A 20,456-nucleotide genomic window follows, 5' to 3' on the forward strand; every position below is an offset into this window, starting at 1 on the left:
GTGTTGTAGGGGATGGAAGTGGATAGTAGGAGGCTCCAAATAATGCGTTGGGGGCCCTAGTGGGCCTCTGGTGTCAGAACACATTAAGGCAGCTTCAAGAAGGACATGAAAAGATCTAATTCTATTCCACAACTTGGGGTAATTGGTTAAAAAAAAAAAAGGGAGCCAGGTGCAATGGCTCACACCTGTAATCTCAACACTTTGGGAGACCGAGGCGGGAGGATCGCTTGAGGCCAGGACTTTAAGACCAGCCTGGGTGACATAGCAAGATCTTGTCTCTATTTAAACAAAAAAAAATTTTTTTAATTCTAAAAAAGAAAGGATCTACTTCTACCTTAAGAGGTTTAGCCTCCCAGATGCACCCTATGTTTGTTGAGTTGGAGGCTCAAAGAGAATCAGGAATGTAAGTCACAGATCTTGGATATGTGGGTCTGAGGGAGAGGTGGATGTTTCGGGAACAGGGTGGTTGGAGTGGTGGGAAGGTTAGTGGACTGGATGAACAAAGGCAGAATTAGGGACTGGGAGACATAAGCCCTCTTGTGAATGTGAAATACTATGGCTTTGGCTGGGCACGGTGGCTCACACCTGTAATCCCAACACTTTCGGGGGCCAAGGCAGGTGGATCACTTGAGGTCAGGAGTTTGAGACTAGCGTGTCCAACATGGTGAAACCCTGCCTCTACTAAAAATACAAAAATTCGCTGGTTGTGATGGTGTGCACCTGTGATCCCAGTTACTTGGGAGGATTAGGCAGGCGAATGGCTTGAATCTGGGAGGTAGAAGTTGCAGTGAGCCGAGATTGCGCCACTGCACTCCAGCCTGGGTGACAGAGCGAGACTCCGTCTCAAAAAAAAAAAAAAAAAAAGAAATATTATTGTTCTACATTGATAGAATATCTCTTTCTAAAGGGATTATTGGAGTAATCTGAGTAAGAAACTTTGCTGGGTAGTAGAGGGCCCAACGAGCCCAAGAGTGGCTTGGACAGGCATAACCATGTGGCTAATTATGGTCTCATTTCCATTATTGTTGTGTACTGAGGTAGGGAGTGGGCACTAATACGTTTATGGCAGAGTGTGTGGCCCCTGTGTCTATAAAAACCCTGGCAGGATGCTCATTAAGGGGGTTGATGGTCATTTCCCCCTGAAGGTTAAGGAATGCTTATAGACACAGAGGAGAAAGTTGGCTGGAAGTGAGTCACTGGAAGACTGAATCTTAGACTCAAATTCCTTTTGCATTTCAAAGCTAAATAGTGTCAAGTCCAATGTCCCTTTTCTTTACAGTATATACAAGTGTCTCTATCAAGATTAGGTTTTGAGGCTGGGTGCAGTGGCCCACACCTGTAATCCCAGCACTTTGAGAGGTGGAGGCAAGAGGATCTCTTAACACCAGGAGTTTAATACCAGCCTGGGCAACAGAGTGAGACCCCATCTCTATAACAAAAAACATGCCCGGGCACAGTGGTTCATGCCTGTAATCCCAGCACTTTGGGAGGCCAAGGCAGGCAGATCACTTGAGGTCAGGAGTTCGAGACCAGCCTGGCCAACATGGCAAAACCCCTTCTCTACTAAAAATACAAAACTTAGCCGGGCATGGTGGCACGTGCCTGTAGCCTCAGCTACTTGGGAGGCTGAGGTGGGAAGATCACTTGAGCCCAGGAGGTTGAGGCTGCAGTGAGCTGTGATCATGCCACTGCACTTTGGCCTGGGCAACAGAGCAAGATTCTATCTCAAAAAATAATAAAAAATTTAAAACTACCTAAAAAACAAAAAATTAGCCAGGTGTGGTGGCTCATACCTGTAGTCCCAGCTACTCAAGTGGCTGAGGGGGAGGATGGCTTGAACCCAGTAGTTTGAGGCTGCAGTGAGCTATGATCATATCACTGTATGAAAGCCTGGGTGATAGAGCAAGACCCTGTCTCTAACAAACAAAATTAGATTTTGTGGTTCCAGTGGTCCTAATAGGATAAACTTTTTGTCTCTAATGATTTAAGTTGTAGGCCCCTAAGTTTTCATTGGGTGGATTTGATTTTTTTTTTTTTTTTTTGAGACGGGGTTCACTCTTGTTGCCCAGGCTGGAGTGCAATGGCACAATCTCGGCTCACCACAACCTCAGCCTCCCGGGTTCAAGCGATTCTCCTGCCTCAACCTCCCGAATAGCTGGGATTACAGGCATGCGCCACCATGCCCAGCTAATTTTGTATTTTTAGTAGAGACGGGATTTCTCCATGTTAATCAGGCTGGTCTCGAACTCCCGACCTCAGATGATCCACCTACCTCAGCACCCAAAGTGCTGAGATTACAGGCGTGAGCCACCGTGCACGGCCTTGATTTTATCTTTCACGGCATCCTCATGATGTGCGCTATCTCCTGGAATCCTATAATTGAGGAATTTCAACGTTTTTGAATCATGTCTCTCATTTCTGGTCTCCGGATGTTAACTAGTGGCCAACACAGCAGCAGATCAGGTCTGATAGTCTTTTCCATCCATTTTTAGCCTGGGTCTGTCACGGAGATGGATTCACCTCTATGTTGCCTACACTTCCAGACCTTAGACTAAATAGAGGGATAGGCACTGGGGATGGAGTCTAAGAGCCTTTCCCCAACAGTCTTAGCAACTATGCCTCAGAGGTATCCTGCTCATTTGGATACCTTGATTTACTGAGGCTCATTTAGCATTTTCAAATCAAAGAGCTGCAGGCTCAGCCAGGCGCAGTGGCTCATGTATGTAATCCCAACACTTTGGGAGGCCGAGGCAGGCAGATCGCTTGAGCTCAGGAACTTGAGACCAGCCTGGGCAACATGGTAAAACCTCTACAAAAAAACTAGCCAGCATGGTGGCATGTGCCTGTAGTTTCAGCTACTCAGGAGGCTGAGGCGGGAGGATCACTTGAGCCCAGGAGGTCAAGGCTGCAGTGAGCTGTGATCATGCCACTGCACTCCAGCCTGGGCAACAGGGGCCCTGCCACAGGAAAAAAAAAAAAAAAAAAAAAAAGCTGCAGCTCTGGAACCATCAGATGGACAAGTTGATACAAATCAAATTGGAAAATCCCAGAGTAAGCTCCCAGTATTAGCCTAAATTGGCTGCTAAATTCTTTCCCGTTTTCCTGTTTTTTTTTTTTTTTTTTTAGGGTATGTTGCCCAAACTGGACTCGAACTCCTAGACTCCAGCGATCCTCCCACCTCAGCCTCTTAAGCAGCTGGGAATACAGTCACCTGCCACCATGCCCAGCTTTCAGGTAGGTCTTTGCAGCACGTAAGTCAGAGCGTGCTGCAAGTCTGAAGAAAACTTGTTCAGGTGCATGTTCGGATCGTTTGCCTTCAGCTGTGGAAGCCTGAGGACCATGTGTTAGGGTGTTATTGGAGAACTGGGGAGCTGGAGGGCTGGAGTCAAAGGTAGAGAGAGGTGGATACGTGTTCCCTCCAGTTCGTTCCCTCCGCCTTCAGTCTTTCAACGCTAAGATGAAGCTTCAGAGGTCTTCTCTGACTACCCACCCTCTCTGACCCCTGAGCTCATTCTAGGCTGCCCAAGCCTCCCAAACTCCCCCAGTCCAGCCCTTCCCATTCTGGGTCATCACTGTCCAGGGGCAGGTAAGTCTCTCCACTGGATGGCGAACCCCATGAAGGGCAGTCCTTGGCTGTCTCAGTCACCACTGTGTCCCCAGCATCACCCAGCTCAGTGAGACAAATGAATTAATATATACTTCTCTATATATGAAATATATATCACATCACATCAAAATAAAATAAAATACTAAATGTTGCATATCAGTTTTCTAGTATGGATCAGACTTGGGCTAACTGCATTTTATTTATTTTTGACACAGGGTCTCTCTCTTGCCCAGGCTAGAGTGCAGTGGCGTGATCCTGGCTCACTGCAATCTCTGCTTCCTGGGGTCAAGCGATCCTCCAGCCTCAACCTCCCAAGTAGCTGGGACCACAGGGGCAAGCTACCACACCTGGCTGGCTAATTTTTGAACTTTTTGTAGAAAGGGAGTTTCGCCTTGTTGGTCAGGCTGGTCTCAAACTCCTGAGATCTAAGGGATCTGCCTGCCTCAGCCTCCTGAAGAGCTGGAATTACAGGCGTGAGCCACCACACCCAGCCTGAATTGTTAACAGTTGGGATTAGTAGTAACACCACTAAATAAAAAATCAGTCATCACAAACCATGAGATTACTTTTTCTCCAAGTTCTCTACCCTCCAGTCACATTCCTTTCATCTCTCCCCAGTTTCCAACTCCTCCTCCATTACTCCTCCCTCTCCCTTCTCTTCTTGTCTCCTGGCAATCCTCCTCTATATTTTCTACCCCAGGTCGTCCTCCTTCCAAGACTCCTCTCCCATCAGTCCTCTCTCCCCACCCCCTCCATCCTTCCTCTTTTCAGGCAGTCCTCTTTTTAGATGAATTCCATCTTGGTACAACAGACTAATGAGTCAAGAGTGCTGTGTGCTGAGACCAAGGCCATGGGGCCAGAGATGAGTCCGTTTTAATTGCTGGGGAAACAGGGAGGGGCCTCAGAAATAACTCCCCCCACCCCACTCCCCACGTGTCCCATCCAGTTTGGGCAGGAAGCCACTTGCCCTAGAACAGTTCATTGCTGGGATCCTGTGAAGAACCGCTGTGGAGGGCAGCAGCTGGACGAGGGCACAGGACCTCAGAGAACACTGATGCGCTCCGCCAGCCCCTGCATGTCGTGGTCCTGTGGTGGATGGGCCCCACCGAGATCCCTGTCCGCGGGCAGCCCAGACCCAGGCAGCGGATGCTCTGCCACAAACTGCTCCCAGCGCGCGTCGTCACTCTCATGCGTGATGTATCGCTCTCCCATCTTCCCCTCCAGCTCTCGGAGGTCCAGCCACGTCTGGTACTCCTGGGCCCGACAGAACCGGGGTTAGCTTGGGGTCTGCATTGGAGCAGTGCCTGGAGGCCATCTGCTTTGCCACTGAGAGCTGGGTACCAATGAAGGTGAAGCCACACCCTCTGCAACCCACCCAGCCAGTAGACATTTAGCTTCACCCCCTCTTCCAGCCAATGGCAGGACTAGTCACATTCCAGACCCAAGGAAACCTACATCCGTCACTACCTGCCTAGCCAATAAGTGATCTAGTTCCACCCCTTCCTCCAACCCAGCCAATGGGCCAGCCCTGCCCACTGCATCACCTGTAACCAGGGGTGGCTGAGAGATTTGTCCACGCTGTAGCGTTTGCGCATCTTCACCTGCAGCAGGTTGTTGATGAGGTCAATGGCTGCATAGGAAAGAGAAACAGGTCAAGCCCTACAGGTCGAGGGTCACTACTCCTCCAATAGGCACGCCCTAGCCTACCTGCCTGCCACTGACACCTTCCTTCTGCACTAGCTCAGGTGGTTCAGAAGCCTCACCTGTGCCAATCACTCACCCACCCATTTCCTCATTATAAATTTGTCTCCTCCTGCCCACGCATGTTCACACCAGCTCCCTCTTCACCTGTTCTCTACTTCAATTCCCCCATTTCCCTATGTCACCTTTTTTTTTCTTTTTGTCATACACAGGTACATACAATTACATGTGTACTATTCTTTTTATTTTTATTTATTTATTTATTTATTTATTGAGACGGAGTCTCCCTCTGTCGCCCAGGCTGGAGTGCAGTGGCATGATCTTGGCTCACTGCAACCTCCACCTCCCGGGTTCATGCGATTCTCCTGCCTCAGCCTCCTGAGTAGCTGGGAATACAGGTCTGTGTCACCATGTCCAGCTAACTTTTTGTACTTTTAGTAGAGACAGGGTTCGACCATGTTGGCCAGGCTGGTTTCGAACTCCTGACCTCAAGCAATTCGCCTGCCTTGGCCTCCCAAATTGTTGGGATTACAGGCAAGAGCCACTGCGCCCGGCCTAAATGGATTTTCAACTTACAATATTTCCTTCTTTTTTTTTTTTTTTGAGACAGGGTCTCATTGTTATCCAAGTTGAAGTGCAGTGGCATGATCAATGCTCACTGAAGCCTCTACGTCCCAGCTTAATTGATTCTCCTGCCTTAGCCTCCCGAGTAGCTGGGACTACAAGCATCTGTCACTATGGTCGGCTAAATTTTGTATTTTTTGTAGAGACATATTGCCCAGGCTGGTCTTGAACTCCTGGGCTCAAGTAATCTGCCTACCTTGGCCTCCCAAGGTGCTGGGATTACGGCCCTCAGCCACTGCGCCTGACCAACTTATGATATTTTAAATTTACAATGCGTTTATCAGGTTTATCTAATGCCAGTGTAAATCAGGGAGCATTTATGTCATCAGGCTGGGCGCAGTGGCTCATACCTGTAATCCCAGCACTTTGGGAGGCCGAGGTGGGTGGATCACCTGAGGTCAGGGGTTCGAGACAAGCTTGGCCAATATGGAGAAACCCCGTCTCTACTAAAAATACAAAAAATTAACTGGGCATGGTAGTGCATGCCTGTAGTCCCAGCTACTTGGGAGGCTGAGGCAGACAAGTAACTTGAGGTCAGGAGCTCAAGACCAGCCTGGCTAACACGGCAAAACCACGTCTCTACTAAAAATACAAAAAATTAGCCAGGCAGGTGGTGTGTGCCTGTAATCCCAGTTACTTGGGAGACTGAGGCAGGAGAATCCCTTGAACCCAGGAGGCGGAGGTTACAGTGAGCCAAGATCACACCACTGCACTCCAGCCTGGGCGAGAGAGCAAGACTCCGTCTAAAAAAAAAAAAGCCAGTATTGAACACCCCCAGTATTATTCCAGGACTCAAGTCAATCCACATTCTCACTGCTTAGGGCCTGTACTTTTAGACCACCACCAAGACCTTGTCTTGTCCTGCACTGAGCAACCTCCGCATCACCCTGCCCCACCTGCTCCATGAAGTCACACCCTCCAGAGAGGGCTCTTCCCCCTTCCACTCTTCACAGACCACTCAAGGAGCTCCCCCGCACCTGACCCCTCCTGTCCAAGTCATCACAGTATTCCCAGAGCTGGAACAGTCAATGCCTGGCACATCGTAGGCACTCAACATGTTGAATCAATGGTTATAAATACATGAATGTACTTGTTGAATAAATGGTTATAAATAAACGAATGAATGATCCCCCCCTTCCCATACTCCATCTGTCTTCCTGAGCTCCCTGGCTCCAAGACATGTCCCTTGTTCTCCTGGCTTCTGACACACCCCAGTATCTTAGCCTTGCCTCTGGCCCTCTAAACATGCCATCCCACACCCAGCCTCAAAGCTCCAGGCCTTAGGACTTAACTTTTCCAAGCAGGGAAAGTTACAGACCCATTCCCAAGCAGGTTCAAGTCACCAGGCCCGGTGCCACCTCATCAGGCCCAGCCACGACACCAAAGCCCAGGAATGCAGAGATCGCAACGTCTGCCTCAGTCCTGGCTCCCTTCTCCTCCCCGCTCCCATCCCCTCCCAGCTTCCAGGCCTCAGGGTCTGCCCTGTTACTGGACCTCTTCAGAAACCCTCCAAGGCCACATCCCTAGACTGGCCCCCTCGGTCACTGGACCCACTCCAGGCTTCAGGCCCATCTTCACCCAAGTCATGGCCCCAGTACCCAGCAAAGTAGCCAGGCCCTTGTTCCTCAACCCTACCCACTGGTGCCTCCTCTTTGCAAGGCTTACCCTTTTGGGGTCATAAACCCAAAGGCTCCAGGTTCCAACCAATGCCTTGAGGGGCTCAGCCCCTTCTCCTGGTCACCCCAGCCCTTTGCCACCCTCAAGTCCAGTCCCTCTCCTGATCCCACCCTAGATAAGCCAAGTCTCACTCAGCCCCCTAAGGCTCCAAGTGTTCTCCTTAGCAGTTTTGGGGCACTTGGTTTCCAGCCCAAGTAACCTAGTCTAGGACTGGGTCCCAGCCCACTGTTTATAGGATGGCTCCTCCTGTGGCCACGCCCCTCCAGTAGGCCCGCCCCACCACTAGGCTCCACCCACAAGGTGCCAGACTGCTTCCCGGTCCACCCCCTCTCGTGGCCCCACCCACTCCTCCAGCCCCACCCCACAACCCACCCACCCATGGGGTAGGCGGGCCCCAGGCACCTCCAGCTGAGATGTGGCTCCAGGGGCTGGCCGGGTACATGAAGGCAGCGTTCTGGATTTGGTCATTGATGTCCTCGTCCTCGTTGAAAGGGAACGTGCCGCTGAGGCTGACGTACATGATCACGCCCACCGACCACATGTCCAGCGAGCGGTTGTAGCCCTGGTTGAGCAGCACCTCGGGCGCCAGGTAGGCCGGCGTGCCCACCACTGAGCGGCGGAACGACTTCTCGCCGATGATGCGCGCAAAGCCAAAGTCACACAGCTTCACCTGCAGAGGGCGAGGGGCGAAGGCTCTATCGGGTGATGGAGCCGCACCCGCCACCCCACCACACCACCCCCCATGGTATTCCAGAGAAAGCTGAATGCTGGTTTGAATCCAGGCTCCTCGGCTCACTAGCTGAGCAACCCTGGGCAAGTGACTTTCCCTCTCCGTGCCTCAGTTTCCCCATCTATAGGAAGAATATGAGCAGAAGAGCACCTATCTCAGAGGACTGCCATGATGGTGAGTTAAACCATCCAAAGCCCACAGGACAATATTTGGCATGCAGTTGGTGCACAATAAATGCTAGCTGCTGCTATACCTCTGCCACCTCCAATGGTTTGTTTTGAATAATGCAGATTTTTTTTTTAATAGCCTTAAAATATACATGATTGGGGCATGATGGCTCACGCCTGCAATCCCAGCACTTTGGGAGGCCAAGGAAGATGGATCATTTGAGGTCAGGAGTTCGAGACCAGCCTGGCCAACATGGTGAAACCCTGTCTCTACTAAAAATACAAAAATTAGCCAGGCGTGGTGGCACAAGCCTGTGGTCCCAGCTACTTGGGAGACTGAGGCAGGAGAATCGCCTGAACCTGGGAGGCGGAGGTTGCAGTGAGCCGAGATCGTGCCACTGCACTCCAGCCTGGGTGACAGAGCGAGACTCCGTCTCAAAAAACAAACAAACAAACATGAAACATAATGGAGATCTTAACAGTCCCTACCTTAAAGGGTGCTTATTTAAACTGAAAGAGAAATATATATGCAACGTGTTAGGAGCAGTGTCTAGCACAGAATGAGCCTCCGTGATCTCAGGTCAGGAACCTAATTTCTCCAGGCCTTGATTTTGTCATCTGTATTGGGGGGTTGTTGATAACAGCCTCCTCTCAGGCTTTCCTGGGGATTAGGTAGGAGCAGGTGCTGACTGCGGTAGCCGGCAGACAGTACGGTGTATGCCTACCTTTCCCTCATTGTCTTATTTATTTTTTTGAGATGGAGTCTTGCTCTGTCGCCCAGGCTGGAGTGCAGTAGCGTGATTTTGGCTCACTGCAACTTCTGCCTCCCGGGTTCAAGCAATTCTCCTGCCTCAGCCTCCCAAATAGCTGGGATCACAGGGACCTACCACCACACCTGGCTAATTTTTATATATTTAGTAGAGACGACGTTTTACCATGTCAGCTAGGCTGGTCCCAAACTCCTGACCTCAGGTGTTCCGCCTGCCTCGGCCTCCCGAAGTGCTGGGATTACAGACATGAGCCACCACGCCTGGCCCCTTTCCCTCATTGTTAATGGCTGCAGTGTAAGGTCATGGACAGGCTTTGGAGCCAGCAAGACCTGGGTTCAAGGTCCTGTTCTGCTGCCTACCACTCTCAGCCTCAGTCCCCGCTCTGTTCATGTATTGTCCCTTCCCTGTTCAAAACCCTTCCTTGGCTCACTGTTGCTTGCAGGATAGAGCCCCAAATCCTTGAAGTCTGAAGCCTCTGTCAACTTTGAAACCAGCCACGTGCCAACTCCTGAGCTGAATCTCAATGTGACAGCCACACTTTCCTGAGGTCCTCTACCCTTTCTACAGATCTTATAGATCTTTCCCTTTTCCAAGATCTACCCTTTCCTATGAATCTTTTTTTTTTTTTTTTTTTTTTGAGACGGAGTCTCGCTTTGTCGCCCAGGCTGGAGTGCAGTGGCGCAATCTCAGCTCACTGCAAGCTCCACCTCCTGGGTTCACGCCATTCTCCGAGTAGCTGGGACTACAGGCGCGCACCACCACGCCTGGCTAATTTTTTGTATTTTTAGTAGAGATGGGATTTCACTGTGTTAGCCAGGATGGTCTGGATCTCCTGACCTCGTGATCTGCCCACCTCGGCCTCCCAAAGTGCTGGGATTACAGGCATGAGCCACCGCGCCTGGCTGGATCTTTTTTTAAAATTTTTATTTATTTTATTTTTATTTTTTTAGCCCAGGTCTTGCTCTGTTGCCCAGGCTGGACTGCCGTGGTGTGATCTCGGCTCACTGCAACCTCCACCTCCTGGGTTCAAGCAACTCTCCTGCCTCAGCCTCCCGGGTAGCTGGGATTACAGGTGCCTGCCACCATGCCCGGCTAATTTTTGTATTTTTAGTAGAGACAGGGTTTCACCATGTTAGCCAGGCTGGTCTCCAACTCCTGACTTCAAGTGATCTGCCCACCTCAGCCTCCCAAAGTGTTGAGATTACAGGCATGAGCCACTGTGCCCGACCAGAAAACTTTTAAATATGTTTGGAACAACTTGGGTATGTCAATCTATTTCCCCAACTGTCACACACCAGATTTTGAAGACATAGTATGAAAAACAAGCAGAATATTTCACTGAACTTTGTTTATTTTTTAAGAGACAGGGTCTTGCTCTGTCACCCCAGCTGGAGTACAGTGGCACAATTATAGCTCACTGTGGATGCAGACTCAAACTCCTGGGCTCAAGCTATCCTCCCATCTTGGCCTCCCAAAGTGCAGGGATTATAGGCATAAGCCACCTCGCCTGGCCTTAATAATTTTTATGTTGACTATTGAATAAAGTGCTATATGTTGGGATACACTATATTATTAAAATTAATTTCATCTGTTTCTTTTTACTTTTTTTTTTTTTTTTTTTGAGATGGAGTTTCGCTCTTGTTGCCCAGGCTAGAGTGCAATGGCACGATCTCAGCTCACCGCAATCTCCACCTCCTGGGTTCAAGCGATTCTCCTGCCTCAGCCTCTGGAGTAGCTGGGATTATAGGCATGCACCACGACGCCTGGCCAATTTTTTGTATTTTTAGTAGAGATGGGGTTTCTCCATGTTGGTCAGGCTGGTCTCGAACTCCTGACCTCAGATAATCCATCCGCCTCGGCCTCCCAAAGTGCTGGGATTACAGGCGTGAGCCACCGCACCCGGTCTTTTTTTTTTTTTTTTTTTTTAAGAGCTAGAGTCTCACTCTGTCACTCAGGCTGGAGTGCAGTGGCATGATCATAGCTCACTGCAGCCACCCAACTCCTGGGCTCAGGCAATCCTCCCATCTCAGCCTCCTAAGCAGCTGGGACTATAGGTGTACGCCACCATTCCCGGCTAATTTTTTTCGTTTTTTGTACAGATGAAGTCTCGCTTTGTTGCCCAGGCTAGTCTCAAACTTTTGGGCTCAAGTGATCCTCCTGCCTCAGCCTCCCAAAATGCTGATTACAGGCAAGAGCCACTGCGCCTGGCCCCCACATCTTGATTAATATAATCCCCTTCCCCATCCCCACCCCGGCCATCAGCGTTGCCTGGATTTCCCCAAATCAGGAGGGGACATAACTGACCTGAGGAAATGGGTCCGCTGATGCCAGCAACACGTTTTCTGGTTTCAAGTCACAGTGGACAATGTTCTTGAAGTGAAGATGTCTCAAAGCCACTAGGATCTGAGGGGAGCAGATGGGGCCGGTAAGAAAGGTAGACAGGTACTCAGCCAAATCTCACCCTCAGCAGCCAGCCCTCCAAACCCGTCCATGCTTTTTTTTTTTTTTTTTTTTTGAGACAGAGTCTTGCTCTGTAACCCAGGCTGGAGTGCAGTGGCATGATCTCAGCTCACTGCAACCCCACCTCGCGGGTTCAAGTGATTCTCCTGCCTCAGCTTCCCAAGTAGCTGGGACTACAGGCGTGTGCCACCATGCCTGGCTAATTTTATTTTTTTCTTTTTGAGGCGGAGTCTCACTTTGTCACCTGGGGTGGAGTGCAGCGGCATGATCTCAGCTCACTGCAACCTCCGCCTCCAGGACTCAAGAGATTCTCCTGCCTCAGCCTCCCGAGTAGCTGGGATTACAGGTGCCGGCCACTATGCCCAGCTAATTTTTTCTATTTTTAGTAGAGACGGGTTTCACCATATTGGCCAGGCTGGTCTCGAACTCCTGACCTCGTGATTCACCCACCTCGGCCTCCCAAAGTGCTTGGATTGCAGGCGTGAGTCACTGCACCCAGACCTGCCCTGATAGTTTTTTTTGTATTTTTAGTAGACAGGGTTTCACCATGTTGATCAGGTTGGTCTCCAACTCCTGGCCTCAAGTGATCCACCCATCTCAGCCTCCCAAAATGCTGGGATTACAGACATGAGTGAGTCACTACGCCTGGCCCCATCCATGCCTTCCTACACACCCCTGCCAGGGAAACAGGAGGCACTGGAGCACCAAAGAATCTCAGAATCATAGAACCATTTACACCTGAGAGAGAAGAGTTAAATGTAAACTAGAAAGGCTCGGCTACATGAGAGGGGCTGTGAAGATCCTGAGATCTTCTAGCATATGGTAAACTCCTGAATGCTACTAATAGAGCAGGCATTTTCAAGATCCAACTATGTGATTCTTTTTTTTTTTTTGAGACAGAGTCTTGCTCTGTCACTCAGGCTGGAGCGCAGAGCTGGGATCACAGCTCACTGCACCCTCGACCTCTCAGGCTCAATCCATCCTCCCACCTCAGCCTCCCTAGTAACTGGGATTACAGGCACACACCATCACACCTGACTAATTTTTGTATTTGTAGAGACAGTGTCTCACCATGTTGCCCAGGCTGGTCTCAAGCTCCTGCACTCAAGTGAACCACCCACCTCAGCCTCCCAAAGTGCTGGGATAACAGGCGTGAGCCACCCCACCTCACCCTTTTTTTTTTTTTTTTAAGAGATGGAGTCTCCCTCCGTCACCAGGCTGAAGTGCAGTATCATTTGCTACAGCCGCAAACTAATTGGGTTAAGTGATCATCCAACCTCAGTCTCCCAAATAGCTGGGACTACAGGCATGTGCCACTATGTCAGGCTTTGATTCCCCCTGGCTTTTTTTTTTTTTTTTTTTGAGACGGAGTCTGGCTCTGTCGCCCGGGCTAGAGTGCAGTGGCCGGATCTCAGCTCACTGCAAGCTCCGCCCCCCGGGTTTACGCCATTCTCCTGCCTCAGCCTCCCGAGTAGCTAGGACTACAGGCGCCTGCCGCCTCGCCCGGCTAGTTTTTTGTATTTTTTAGTAGAGACGGGGTTTCACCGTGTTCGCCAGGATGGTCTCGATCTCCTGACCTCGTGATCCGCCCGTCTCGGCCTCCCAAAGTGCTGGGATTACAGGCTTGAGCCACCGCGCCCGGCCTTTTTTTTTTTTTTTTTTGAGAAGGCCTCTTGGTTTCAAGCAATTCTCCTGCCTCAGCCTCCTGACCAGCTGGGATTACAGGCGCACACCACCATGCCCAGCTAATTTTTGCATTTTTAGTAAAGATGGTTGCTCTCTCTGTTGGTCAGGATGGTCTTGAACTCCTGACCTCGTGATCCACCCACCTTGGCCTCCCGAAGTGCTGGTATTACAGGCATGAGCCACTGCACCTAGCCTGATTCCATTTTTTAAAAACATAGTTTTCATCCTTACAAAAAACTTTGGGTGCGGTGACTCAAGCCTGTAATCCCAGCACTTTGGAAGACTGAGACAGGTGGATCACCTGAGGTCAGGTGTTAGACACCATCCTGGCCAACATGGCGAAACCCTGTCTCTATTAAAAATACAAAAATTAGTTGGGCGTGGTGGCGGGTACCTGTAGTCCCAGCTACTTGGGAGGTTGAGGCAGGAGAATCATTTGAATCTGGGAGGTGGAGTTTGCAGTGAGCCAAGATCATGCCTTTGCACTCCAGCCTGGGCGACAGAGCGAGAATCTGTCTCAAAAAAAAAAAAAAAAAAAAAAAAAGGCCGGGCGCGGTGGCTCACGCCTGTAATCCCTGCACTTTGGGAGGCCGAGGCGGGCGGATCACGAGGTCAGTAGATCGAGACCATCCTGGCTAACACGGTGAAACCCCGTCTCTACTAAAATACAAAAAATTAGCCGGGCGCAGTGGCGGGCGCCTGTAGTCCCAGCTACTCCGGAGGCTGAGGCAGGAGAATGGCGCGAACCCGGGAGGCGGAGCTTGCAGTGAGCCGAGATGGTGCCACTGCACTCCAGCCTGGGCGACAGAGTGAAAACTCCGCCTCAAAAAAAAAAAAAAAAAAAAAAAAAGAGGCAGAGAGATTCTAGAGCCAATCTGCCCTGCCCAGGTGGAGAACCTGGCTCAATGCTTACGAACTTACGGCCTTGGGCAAGTCTCTTCACCTCTCTGGCTCTCAGTTTCCTCATCCATAAAATGGGGGTGATAATAGTACCCACCCACCAGCCTGGCCAACATGGTGAAACCCCATCTCTACTAAAAATACAAAAATAAGCCGGGTGTGGTGGCGCGAGCCTGTAATCTCAGCTACCTGGGAGGCTGAGGCGGGATAATTGCTTGAACCCAGAGGCAGAGGTTGCAGTGAGTTAACATCGCACCACGGCACTCCAGCCTGGGCAACAGAGCGAGACCCCATCTCAAAAAAAAAAAAAAGAGTACCGACCTCACAGGTTGCTATAAGGTTTAAAGCGTATCTAAAGATGCATGTAAAGCGCTTAGGATAGCTAACCACTGTATGTTAGATGTTACTGTTGTTGTTATTAGTTACTATTTTTGTGATGGCCTATCGGTAAATATATTTGTGTGTGTCTCTTAAATAAAGCTTCTCCTGCTGTATCTGTTCCTATGATGACAAGGTAAGCTGAGTGGAAGAAAAAAAAAAAAACCATTATCATTTGTAACCATTTATCTGTGAGAATCATATTTCTTGATTCTCTCAAACAAAATGCCAAGTACACCAGAAGCACAGTGTTGTACTACTGCAATTATTATCTATGTCTCAGAATTTAAATACTTGTGTTTATTCTGATTTTCTTTAAAAAAAAAAAAAAAATTTTGTAGAGATGGCATCTCGCTGTGTTGCCCAGGCTGGTCTTAAACTCCTGGCCTCAAATGATACTCCCACCTCAGCTACCCAAACCTTGAGATTACAGGCATGATCCACCCTGCCCAGCCAAACTCCTCATTCTACAGACTGGGAGACCAAGCTGGAAAGATGCATGTGTTGTATGTCATCTCCAGGTTGTTTTTTTGAGACGGAGTCTCACTCTGTTGCCCAGGTTGGAGTGCAACGGCATGACCTCAGCTCACTGCAAATTCCACCTCCCAGGTTCAAGCGATTCTTGTGCCTCAGCCTCCTGAGTAGCTGGGATTACAGGTGTGCGCCACCACATCTGGCTAATTTTTGTATTATTAGTAAAGATGAGATTTCACCATGTTGGCCAGGCTGGTCTCAAACTCCCGACCTCAGGTGATCCACCCACCTTGGCCTCCCAAAGTTCTAGGATGACAGGCATGAGCCACCTCGCCCGGCCCATTTCCAGATTTTGTCAGTTGATTTTCTCCCAGTTCATGTGAATAAAGAGGGCAGGTTAGGCTGGGCATGGTGGCTCATGCCTGTAATCCCAGCACTTTGGGAGGCCGAGGTGGGCAGATCACGAAGTCAAAAGTTCAAGACCAGCCTGACTGACATGGTGAAACTCCATCTCTACTAAAAATACAAAAATTAGCCAGGTATGGTGGCGTGTGCCTGTATTCCCAGCTACGCAGGAGGCTGAGGCAGGAGAATCACTTGAACCCAGGAGGCAGAGGTTGCAGTGAGCTGAGATAGTGCCACTGAACTCCAGCCTGGGTGACAGAGCGAGACTCCGTCTCAAAAAAACAAAAAAAACAAAAAACAAAAAAAACCATTGGCCAGAGACGGTGGCTTATGCTTGTAATCCCAGCACTTTGGGAGGCTGAGGTGGGTGGACCACGAGGTCAGGAGTTCAAGACTAGCCTGGCCAACATAGTGAAACCCCATCTCTACTAAAAATACAAAAATTAGCTGGGTGTGCTGGCACGCGCCTGTAGTCCCAGCTACTCAGGTGGCTGAGGCAGGACAATCGTTTGAACCTGGGAGGCAGAGATTGCAGTGAGCTGAGACTGTGCTACTGCACTGCAGCCTGGGTGACAGAGTGAGACTTCGTCTCAAAAAAATAAAAAAAAAAAAGAGGGCAGGTTGGAAGCTAGATAGATCCAGACTGGAAGCTAGATAGATCCAGACTCAAATCTTGGCTGGAAAGCTACTCGGCTGTGACCTCGAGGGAGACAGCTATCTCCCTGAGCCTCAGTTTCCTCATCTATACAATGGGGGTTATAACAATACCTACCTCATAGGATGGTGGTGAGGCCTAAATAAGCTCATGAGGTAAAGGGTTTAGCACAGGGCTTGGGTGTAGAGCAGGCAAGAGCCCAGAAAGCAGAAATCTGCAGAGAGAGAAAGAAGAGCAAGCAGGCAAAAAGAGAGGAAGAGACGAAGGCCGGAAAGAGAAACCCCCTCAGCTGCTGCAAGCAGCCACCTGTGAGAACCACGATTCCTCTCCACACCTGAAGTCTGGATGTGGCCGGGCGCGGAGGCTCACACCTGTGATCCCAGCACTTTAGGAGGCTGAGGCGGGCAGATCACTTGAGGTCAGGAGTTCGAGACCGGCCTGGGCAACATGATGAAACCCCATCTCTACTAAAATTACAAAAAATTAGCCAGGTATGGTGGCACACACCTATAATCCCAGCTACTCGGAAGGCTGAGGTAGGAGAATCACCTGAACCCAGGAGGCGGAGGGTGCAGTGAGCCGAGATCGTGCCACTGCACTTCAGCCTGGGCAACAAAGCAAGACTCTGTCTCAAAAATAAAGAAATAATAAGGTCTGGATGAGGTTGCATCAGGGGATTTCTGTCCCCATCCCATAAGCCAGCCTGACAAACAGGCACACTGCCTGAGAGGATAAGGGTGCTGGGCCAGGGTAAAGGAAACAGCAACGATGACTCTGAGACCCACAGAGCTGTCTCAGAAGAAGACAAGGCGCCAACCAGAAGGAAAGGCCTTTCTAGGAGGGATGTGAAACACAGAAACCACAAAAGGGGATATTTAACATCATAAAAGTTCAACTCTATGGCAGGCTGGATGCAGTGGCTCACGCCTGTAACCGGACACTTTGGGAGGCTGTGGCAAGAGGACCACTTAAGCCCAGGAGTTCGAGACCAGCCTGGGCAACATGGCAAGAGCCTGTCTTTACAAAAACATTAAAAAAAAAAAATTGCCAGGTGTGATGGCTCATGCCTGTGGTTCCAGCTAACTCAGGAGACTGAGATGGGAGGATCACTTGAGCCCAGGAATTCAAGACCAGCCTGGGCAACACGGCAAGACCTTGTCTCTACAAAAACATTAAAAAAAAAAAAAATTAGCTGGACATGGTGGCTCATGCCTGGGGTTCCAGCTAACTCAGGAGACTGAAATAGGAGAATCGCTTCAGCCCAGCAGTTTGAGGCTGCAGTGAGCTATGATCACACCACTGCACTCCAGCCTGGATGACAGAATGAGACCCTGTCTCAAAAAAAAATAAAAATAGAATAAAATAAAACCCTATGCTAAATAAAAGCTAAATATAAAATAAAGAGGCAAACAAATACTGGGATAAAACCATTGAACAACATAAGTGATAAGAATCTAATGTGCCCTCCCAAAAAAAGAAATCAGAACAGAGGCTGTTGGCCGGGCGCGGTGGCTCAAGCCTGTAATCCCAGCACTTTGGGAGGCCGAGACGGGCGGATCACGAGGTCAGGAGATCGAGACCATCCTGGGTAACACGGTGAAACCCCGTCTCTACTAAAAATACAAAAACTTAGCCAGGCGAGGTGGCAGGCGCCTGTAGTCCCAGCTACTCGGGAGGCTGAGGCAGGAGAATGGTGTGAACCCGGGAGGCGGAGCTTGCAGTGAGCTGAGATCCGGCCACTGCACTCCAGCCTGGGTGACAGAGCGAGACTCCGTCTCAAAAAAAAAAAAAAAAAAAAAAAAGAACAGAGGCTGCGCACAGTGGCTCATGCCTGTAATCCCAGCACTTTGCAAGGCTGAGGCCCAGTTGGGAGGATCACTTGAGCCCAGGAGTTGAAGACCAGCCTGGGCAATATAGCGAGACCCTGTCTTTATAAAAATTAGCTGGGCGTGATGGCTGATCCCTGTAGTCTCAGCTACTCAGCAGGCTGAGGCAGGAGAATCTCCTGAACCCGGGAAGTCGAGGCTGCAGCGAGCCATGGTTGTACCGCTGCACTCCAGCTCGGGTGACGGAGCGAGACCCTGTCTCAAGAAAAACAAACAAAAAGCACAGGCACACAAGGAAAATCTGTCTGAATGTAACACAAATGAGTTTGACATCACCAGTTAAAAGCAAAGATCCTAGGTTCAAATCCCACCAGCTATGTGACTCTGGACAAGTTATTTGATGTCTCTGACCCCCAGTTTCTTCAACCGTAAAAGGGGAGTGAGAATAATAGCACCTCCTACATAGGTTACTATGAAGATTAAATGAGTTTGAAGAATGCCTGGCACATAGTAAGTGCTCAATAAATGTCAGTGACCACATTATTTATCATCACCATTATCAGCCTCCCTTGTCCTGGCCCTGCTCACCTGAGCGATCATTGTCTAAGGCTGGGGCTGTATTGGTCATCCCTGTGTCCTCAGCACTGCCTAGCAAGGCACCAAGCACAGAGGATGGACTAGGGAGTATTTGTTGACCAACTGAATGAATGAATGAGAGAAAAAGGGCTCCTTGACGCTTTTTTCTATTGTTTGGTTTTGAGACAGGGTCTCGCTCTGTCACCCAGGCTGGAGTGCAGTGGCATGGTCATAGCTCACTGCAGCCTTGACCACCTAGATTCAAGAGATCCTCTCCACTCCCTCCTCCCAAGCAGCCAGGACTACAGACTTGTGCTACCAGGCACCACATCCAGCTAGGTCTTTTTTTTTTTTTTTTTTTGTAGAGATGGGATCTCACTATGTTGCCTAGGCGGGTCTCCAACTCCTGGCTTCAAGTGATCCTCTTGCCTTGGCCTCCCAAGGTGCTGGGATTATGGGCATGAGCCAGCCTGTTTTTGAGATGGGCTCTTGCTATGTTGCCCAGGCTGTCTCAAACTCCTGGGCTCAAGCAGTCCTCTGGCCTTAGCCTCCTGAATAGCTGAGATTAGAGGTGTACCCCACCATGCCTGACTCCCCTTTTTACCAGATGAGTCAAATCAGGTCCAGGGAGCCTGACTGATCATTTTTTTTTTTTTTTATAGTAAAAGTAGCTATCGTTACTACTAGTCTATTATTTTTCTATTATTATTACTCTTTATTATTATTATTATTGAGATGAAGTCTCACTCTTGTCCCCCAGGTTGCAGTGCAGTGGCACGATCTTGGCTCACTGCAACCTCTGCCTCCCGGGTTCAAGCGATTCTCCTGCCTCAGCCTCCCAAGTAGCTGGGATTACAGGCGCCCGCCACCACGCCCAGCTAATTTTTGTATTTTTAGTAGAAATGGGGTTTCACCATGTTGGCCAGGCTGATCTCAAACTCCTGACCTCAGGTGATCCGCCTGCCTCAGCCTCCCAAAGTGCTGGGATTACAGGCATGAGCCACCGCGCCCAGACTACTCTTTATTATTATTATTTTTTTTTTTTTGAGGCGGAGTCTCGCTCTGTCGCCCAGGCTGGAGTGCAGTGGCGCGATCTCGGCTCACTGCAAGCTCCGCCTCCCGGGTTCCCGCCATTCTCCTGCCTCAGCCTCCCGAGTAACTGGGACTACAGGCGCCGCCACCACGCCCGGCTAATTTTTTTGTATTTTTAGTGGAGACGGGGTTTCATTGTGTTAGCCAGGATGGTCTCGATCTCCTGACCTCGTGATCCGCCCGTCTCGGCCTCCCAAAGTGCTGGGATTACAGGCTTGAGCCACCGCGCCCGGCCTCTTTATTATTTTTAATTGTTATTGTCACTCTATTATTTTTCTTTTTTCTTTCTTTTTAGAGACAGGTCTCGCTATGTTGCCCAGGCTGGAGTGCAGTGCCTCTTCACAGATGCTATCCCACTACTGCTCAGCACAAGAGCTTTGACCTGCTCTGCTTCCAACCTGGGCTGCTTTGCAACCTGGTGGTCCCCCGCTCCCAGGAGGTCACCGCATGGATGCCGAACTTAATGAGAACAACTGATCAGCGCAGAACTCCTGGGATCAAGTGATCCTCCTGCCTCAGCCTCCTGAGTAGCTGGGACCACAGGCACATGCTACCGTGCCCGGCTTATTCTTTATATTATGGTTATTATTACTCCTGTATGATTATGGTTTTTATTTATTAATTTATTTATTTTCTTGAAACAGAGTCTTGCTCTGTCGCCCAGGCTGGAGTGCAGTGGCGCGATCTCAGCTCACTGCAAGCTCTGCCTCCTGGGTTTACACCATTCT

The 20,456-nt window shown here is 49.8% G+C and overlaps 1 protein-coding gene and 1 long non-coding RNA gene across 6 annotated transcripts in view; one reads left to right on the forward strand and one right to left on the reverse strand.

The window, feature by feature from the left end:
- LOC139360375 (uncharacterized) overlaps positions 1-20,314 on the forward strand; it is a 27,814-nt gene extending 7,500 nt beyond the window's left edge. The window contains exons 3-4 of one of the 4 annotated variants that reach the window (XR_011617711.1): positions 3,127-3,234; positions 3,823-4,176. This is a non-coding gene — a long non-coding RNA (uncharacterized lncRNA). Of the gene's footprint in view, positions 1-3,126; positions 3,235-3,822; positions 4,180-8,101; positions 8,592-20,023 lie in introns of those variants that run through there. The other 3 variants (XR_011617713.1, XR_011617712.1, XR_011617710.1) reach the window with 3 other exon arrangements.
- The window catches only part of LOC105478588 (protein kinase D2), a 44,737-nt gene continuing 28,745 nt past the window's right edge, over positions 4,465-20,456 (reverse strand). For both annotated transcript variants that reach the window (XM_011736046.2, XM_011736045.3), the window contains 4 exons: positions 11,581-11,679; positions 8,012-8,279; positions 5,152-5,237; positions 4,465-4,861 (listed from right to left, as the gene is read on the reverse strand). In XM_011736046.2, coding sequence (XP_011734348.1) covers positions 4,649-4,861; positions 5,152-5,237; positions 8,012-8,279; positions 11,581-11,679 — 666 coding nt within the window. In that variant the 3' untranslated portion in view covers positions 4,465-4,648. The remainder of the gene's footprint in view (positions 4,862-5,151; positions 5,238-8,011; positions 8,280-11,580; positions 11,680-20,456) is intronic.

The sequence above is a fragment of the Macaca nemestrina genome, chromosome 20 (assembly GCF_043159975.1).
Source record: "Macaca nemestrina isolate mMacNem1 chromosome 20, mMacNem.hap1, whole genome shotgun sequence".
NCBI classification, from domain to species: Eukaryota; Metazoa; Chordata; class Mammalia; order Primates; family Cercopithecidae; genus Macaca; species Macaca nemestrina.